At 41.9% G+C, this 7,342-nt stretch overlaps 1 protein-coding gene across 1 annotated transcript; it reads right to left on the bottom strand.

Annotated features, from left to right (window-relative positions):
* Positions 1-3,349: 3,349 nt before the first annotated feature.
* Positions 3,350-7,001, bottom strand: LOC148034625 (guard cell S-type anion channel SLAC1-like). Its single transcript, XM_087679554.1, has 4 exons — positions 5,603-7,001; positions 4,315-5,085; positions 4,129-4,160; positions 3,350-4,047 (listed from the first exon to the last, which is right to left on the bottom strand). The coding sequence occupies exons 1-4, from the start codon at positions 6,473-6,475 to the stop codon at positions 3,639-3,641; spliced, it is 2,085 nt and encodes a 694-aa protein (XP_087535680.1). The 5' UTR covers positions 6,476-7,001; the 3' UTR covers positions 3,350-3,638.
* Positions 7,002-7,342: the final 341 nt, after the last annotated feature.

Below are 7,342 nucleotides of genomic sequence, written 5' to 3'. Positions count from 1 at the left end.
TCCACATTGAGCTAATAGCAATTGAGGACAATTGCTATCCCACCCCAGGGATATGATGCCAGGAGGCATAATTCACGATGGATTCCGTGAGGTTTTACGGTGGATTCCATAAACTTTTATTATCGGGGCTCATACACAAAGTGGATTCTTTGTGCGAGAAGTCGATGGGGACGCCTATCATTTTCGGGCGTTTCATTAATTTAGTGTGTACGTGAGTGATTCCATAGCGGGTGATTCCACAAAATACATATTAAATTAATAAACGTTTATGAGTTTAGAGTGCACACTCGTGATAAATTAAGGTTAGGATTGATTTCTAACCAATTGATTTATTTATGTAGCTGAAGACTGCTAGGTATTCACTTTTATCGATTTAATTATATTATTTTACTAACGATTGTGAATGCTTCAGTTGATGTGTAGAGATAGCAGCAGTGGCGGAGGAAAGCATTGGAGGATAGCGTGTATTCGAGTTATCATCTATATTTTGATGGGCGCATACTTTAGGCATGGCGCCTATATTTTGTCGCGCCTATTTATTAAGGCGTTGGATATTTATTTATTATTTTTGTATGCGCATGGGCGCACGATTATGATATTTGTATTTGGACATTGTATTGGGTATGCCAGACTTCTTGGGCGCCCGTCCATTAGCTTTATTTTTATTTGGCACTAAAGCAAACTCAAAAGCCAAAAGCGTGCTATTTTGTAATTTGGGCTATTATTTGAGCTTGAAGATGATTAATACATAAAAATACATGCTTTGTGAAATGCTCACACAAGGCATGGGGGAAGATTGCACCCAATTGGTCTCTTGTTCATGTCGTGCATGCTTTCTACCTTGAGTTTTATGCAAAAAGTAGAGTTCTTTTGTTCTTGGGGACCTTCTGACGCTCACTACGCACGTTTACGGCATCCGATATGTGCACCAAAGGGACACAAGTAATAACTTAAATTTTAAAGGATTTGGACCCTAGTACATTTGCAATATCAGCCGTACTAAAAACGTGAAACTTGAAACCCTTGATGGCAAAAGGATCGTGACCACTTTAATGGTAGCCACATTGAGAAATATTATCTCTCTGGGCATCTTCGACACAAATAGCCCATAAAACCCACCAACATCGATAACAATAAGATTGCAAACACCCCAAAAACGGAATTGCAAACTATGAGAAGTTGTGACTAGTGACTTCAATGAAAAATTTGAGATGGTTGTGCCACCATCTTATCTACGTCTTAAACTCACTACTTCAAAGGAAGTCCTAATTGACACTTTCATTGACAAAGGCTCAAACTCCAATACTTCACCATACAAATTTTGGAGGTAAGTTAGCCCTCACCAATACCCTTTAATGCAAAGCTAAATCCATCCGAAGGCTTATCCTATTCAGTATTGGGCATGTGAAAACTGATGGTGAGCATTGAAACTAAGAGCATCCCAATACTTTTTTGCATTCTTTCTAATGGAAAAGATGTGAATTGAGAAATCGTACCAGGTTCCCCTTTGAAATTGAAAACACAATGCCAAGTTTACTACACCAACCAATGCATCCACACTTAACCTCTCTAGGGCTAGAGTAATCTTTGCTTTTAGCACGAGAGAGAGACGGCTATCACTAATAAATCCATCCAACCACCCATGTCTACATAGCAAAAGAACATCTACTAGAACAACTTACACTAGCCCAAGACAAGAAGCTATTGTTGCCGGTCAACAACTTAGAAAGTGTGCAATGGCATGCTAAACTTTTTTTTAAAATGCAAGGGCTCCCACCTATGGCATAAAAACATTGTAAATAAACTAACCCTAAAACTTGCATTACTACCAAATGGGTGCACAACACTCTATTGATCACTTAAGGCTACTACAAGTGTAATTGATGTATATAGATCCCAAAACAAGCTACTCATGCTCACCATAAATGCCAATCAACACCCCATGCATTGCAATACAAACATAATTCTTTGACCCAATAGTCTAGGCTCCTTGCCACATGCCAAAAGCAAGTATAATACACTATTAGGTAAGCAGGGTACAAAAAATAGGAATAGTAACATTCATATCACGATTGGTAGAACTTGGCCCAAGAATTCAACAAGTTGATTACCTAGGTAAACTAAATTCTACCTTAGACTACTTGTCATTATAGTCTGTGATTACCTAGGTAGTATACATTTTGCCTTAATTAGTCATAAATGTAGTTTGCAATTTTGTAAGTAGTTGAAATTCACTCTTTAAAAACTTATTATTGAAGTTTGTGAGTTTGTAAGAACCTTAACTAGCTATCACTTTAGTTTGTGATTAGCTAGGTCATCTTAATATAAATTTCATAGGTAGTCCAAAAGTCCAACTTAACTACTTGTCAATGTAGTTTGTGATTGGCTAGGTTGTTTTAAGTCTACATTTTAGCTTAAACTACTTGTCATTGTAGTTTGTGGTTACCTAAATAGTTTAAATTCTCTCATAACTACCTAACAATGTGGTTTGAGTTTACCTATGTAGTCTAAACTACAACTTAACTACTAGTCATTGTGGTTTTAAGGGTAATTTCAATATCCATCCTTTCTTCATACAACTTGATCTTTCCTTGGAAGTAAACTTTGGCTGATTGAAATGGACACCTACAGAACCTCAACTTGCGTAGGAATTCAATGTGTTTGGATGTATTCATATTGGAGCAAGATGTTTAATTCACCTCTTGCTTTGCACTAATCAAGAGTTCATTTCCTAGCTGAAGATGTGGAAGGTCAAGAATGTGTTCATTCTTTTATCCATTGACGACTTGAGAGCTCAACTTTGAGAATTGGTCTCACTTATTGGGAATATATTTTGGTTTTTGTAAGGGTAAAACTAATGGATGTTCTTTTTCCACATAGCTTGTTCATTCTTAGAAGCAAATTTGGGCTAATAGGATTTGGACACCTATACAAATACTACTTGATAACTCCATGCATGTTTAAAGCATTCATTGGAGTAGGATGTTTAATTTACCTCTTACTTTGCAAGAACCAAGAAAAGCCTATTCACTAGCTTTAGAAGAGACATATTTTATACATGATGTGATGGATGTTCTTTTCCCACATAGCTTGTTCGTCCTTGGAAGCAAAGTTGATCAGCTATACCCTTTGGTTGTTTAGGATTATATCTACAGCTCCTAAGAGGTTTTTTCCTTTCCTGGTGCTCCCCTTCCTGGTAGCATCAAAATTGACTTAATCAGAACGTCTGTTTCACAAAAATGTGTGTGTGTGTGTGTGTTTGGGGCGAGGGGGTTGTGTTCTGTTTTCGGAAGGGATGAGGTTTGCCCCAAGTGCCACTCTTCGTACAAACATTAAATACCTCTTGTGCACAACATCCATATGCTCACAGTCGTCAGGTCTATTCCATTTAACATACAGATTCCTTCAAATGCTACTTGATTCAGCGCAGTACACAGAAGAATGTATATAATCAGCTCATTTGCCCATCAACCCATCTGGCATCATCAGGTCTTGGCATCACCATACACTGCTTGTGTTGAGGAATAGTTACAGTGCCTGCAAGGACCCATCAGCCCATCTGGCATCATCAGGTCTTGGCATCACCATACACTGCTTGTGTTGAGGAATAGTTACAGAGCCTGCAAGGACCCAACCAATCAGCCAGGAGTTCGAACCTGGATTCCCGCTTCCTTCAATGGAAGGGGATCAGACTCAACAGTCATCAATCCTTCTTGAAGTGGACCATCTCCATTGCTGAAGTAGTCGCCAAATCCACTTGTATGGCCGTCTGGCTTATCCAAGGAATCCAAGTATTTCCCCTTGTGCTTCCTTCTCTGCTTCCTGTTACTGATGGCAATGGCTACATCATTCGGAAATAAAGAATCCCATAACACACCATGTAGTATTGTGGTTACGAAAAGGGTGAAGACTGTAGCAGCTGAGATCAGTGACAGCATAACTGCTAATACTTGTGTGATGGGATGCCTGATCTCCAAGGAGTAATGAATTGTCGCAATGGCAGAAGCGGTCATTGGAAATGTGTATGCCCACCATGCTATGGAAAACCTGCAAATAGATTGCAACAGGACATCAAAATTCTATGTGGATCATTGATGTGAGAGAAAAACAGTGAGGAAGGTGTCATACTGGAATCCACGAAAGAAGTTGATCCGAACCACCTACAAAATCAGGGAAGTATAATCAGCTGTAAATTGCACGTGCAGCAATACAACACAAAGATCATCACTGCTTGATGAAAGCTGGTTAAATCAATGATTCTTTGCATAAATGGACAAGAATGAAGCTGCAATCCAATTTAGCACTCAGGCTTACCAAGGATGAATACAGGAACAATGCTATGAAGTATGCAGTCCTTGAAACGTGATCAAAGTCGCCAACGATGAACTTCCAGGCGACACTGGCTGCGCTCGGTGCTGCAACAAAGAGGAAAAACACAGGATGTAGTTCTTTGGGTAGAGCTTCTGCAGTAGGCAACCTTTGGTAAAGAGTCACAAAAAGGACCAAGTAATGGGCGCAACCAACAGCCCAGAAGAAAACGGCCGCCTCCTTCCAGCCAACTATGGCTGCCAATAAAGCCCCCACAAAATTTCCCACCAAGGACAAATGAGTAGATGGGTTTGCTACTTTTGATAACCTCCTTTCACCCCCTGACAGCCACTGCCCATATATTTTCAGCTCCAACATGAAAATGGGTGCCATAAATATGCACCACAACGCTGGACTCACAGTAGTAGCAATGCAAGGAGGAATCCCAATGGCCAAAAACATGCATGCTATCCATGGAGCAAAAAAGAAGTTCACCCTGACTGGATGGTAATACTCTCGCCTCACAGCCTCAAAGTATAACAGGCACTTTAAAGCATATACAGCAAAGATGCAGATAAGTGAGAGAAGACCTAGACACCACAGGACAAGATTTATTGTCAATGGTATATGAAGAAAACTCATGGAGGGGCTTGTAGCCAATGCCTTCCAAAGGATTGCTTGACTACTCAATCCAAGGCATACACCAAAGCACCCTATCGGGAAACGGAGAAGAAATGGCCAGCGTTCATCATGTGGAAGCAGCAGCTCCTCTGAATCCTGTATGATTTGGATAAAATGTTTATTTACATCACGCAGTCATAATGAATACTCCAATAAAAGCCTAGATGCTATGACAATTATTTTTATCAACGCATGAATCGCAGGTGTGACCAGTCAGACAATGATCACACTACTGATCATCACAGAGCATGTGAAATGCAGGGAAGGCCATGCATATGCACACGTGCATATGTCTTTGCATTTAGTGCAAATTACAGTGAAAAAGAAAACAAGAGATAAGGGGAGTGAGATCTGGATCATATTCAGCATGCTTGTCTAAAATGAGTTGGTCTCCAAAGAAAGAACAGATCAGAGAAAAAGAAGAAAGACAGATGTAAGAATTATGAAAACTGTAACAGGTTGCTACACTTTGAGCTACAAAGCTTAGTTCTGTATCAAGAGGCATAAAAGTTTCCTGGCAATGAGTGATTTGATGACACAACCAAGGCTCTGCATCAACCCATGGATCATGACGAGTGACATGAATGTGAAATAAGTCTCGACGTGTTCTTACCTTCAATATTTCCAGCTCTGGACCTTTCAAAGCATCAAAGTAGCGCCCTGCAGGCACAGGCTTGTTCTCATCAATCCCCTTCTTAGACTGCTCGCTTGATGAATCTTTCTCATCTCGCTGCTGTGTGGAATCTGTGCGCCTAAATGACCGATCGTGTTTGTTTGATTTTGTTCTGAAAATCATGTATCTCTCTGATTTCCCACCTTCCAGAGTGTGTGATGTGCATCGACGAACTGGAGCACCATGTTTGGATTCCCCTCCGTTCATCGCGGTGGAGTGTTTGGCAACGGCTGGCATTGGCTGTGAGTAAAATTTCCTCCTGGCTCCTAGCATCCTGGTCTTCAGAGGTACATAAGGCTGAGATTGCGGCTTGGAGGCATCAGAAGTAGGGCTATGGTTATTGAAAGAGACCTTCTTTGACAGCTCTCCTTGAACTCTGTGAGGCGGGGATGGTGTCATAGCCCTTCTTGCTGCGGAGAGGATTGATTTGGGGGTAAGACCAGCGCTGTGTCCGGTGGTTTTGCCATCAGCCATAAGCTTTGAGATGTCAACTGCAGTGCAGCCATCTGTTGGAGAGACTGGCGCGGTTTGATGACTCGATGATGCATCCAGGCCTCCATGACCGACTCCAGTGTGCAAAAATGTCTGATCGAATGACGATCTAACTGCATCATCGAGGCCCTGAACACTCATATCAGTGCCCGCATGTACACTGGGGTCAGGGGAGCCTCTTGCTATGAATGACAAGTCCCCTGCGGAGAGCATGCGAAGCAGGCGCGGTAATGTCTCAGGTGACAATGTGGTTCCGGCCCGATGGAGGGTTGTTTCGGGTCCCAGTACCGGGTCAGCAGGCGCTTTGATAGAACCCTCCATTTTGAGCTCTGAGCTTGTTTAATCTCTCTCGGAGCTCGAAGTTGAGCAGGGCCAGGCCGATGATGCTTCGATGGAGCAGAAGGGCATGGCAAAGGACCGATACGTGAGACAATGGAGGAAGGCAGGTTGCAAAAAAGGAACAATCCTCTCTCTCTCTCATCCCCCAAAGGAAACAATCACTCTCTAGAGTCTACAGAGAGAGAGACACACAGACACACACTGTCACACACACTATCTCTCTCTCTCTCTCTCTCTCTCTCTCTCTCTCTCTCGTGTGTGAGAATCTTGACAACAAATGCAGCCCACCATGTCCGTCCTTCTGAAGTTCTGATGGAGGCAGAGAGAAGGACGATGCGGTATCAGAGGACAAACATACCCAAAGTGCATGCCCTGCACTTAAATTATCGGAGGACCATTACCTTTCCACAGAGACTCTCTGACTTTCTCACAGAACCTTCCACCAAACCATGTTCACCATTGATTATGGGATGCCAGTTTCGCATCTATTGCTTAGCTTAAAAAGCCTCGTATGAATGATTAAACCCCACTACAAAAAGAAAAACATCTGGGTCTGCCTGTCGCAGGATTGAAATTTGACACCATTTGTGATATGCATATTGCTATTTTTTACGTGTTTTGTCTGCAAACTTGAAACTCGAGAGGGAACGATCGATCAGATTGACAAGTGTCCATCTGGTAGACCCCATTAGCAAAGGCTCCCACTAGCTATCCATAGCTCATGGGAAACTTTAGAGGAAAGGAAGGAACCACCCCCAAGAGGTTTCCAACATATAAAAGGAATCTCCCCTCACATGGAGGAAGTCTCCATTCTAAAGGGCTTCATGTTTCTTTTCATAATTCTATACA

Source organism: Lygodium microphyllum, chromosome 6, assembly GCF_053477565.2.
Source record: "Lygodium microphyllum isolate KBCC chromosome 6, Lygodium_microphyllum_v1.1.10, whole genome shotgun sequence".
NCBI classification, from domain to species: Eukaryota; Viridiplantae; Streptophyta; class Polypodiopsida; order Schizaeales; family Lygodiaceae; genus Lygodium; species Lygodium microphyllum.
This window is presented reverse-complemented; position numbering and strand designations above follow the sequence as displayed.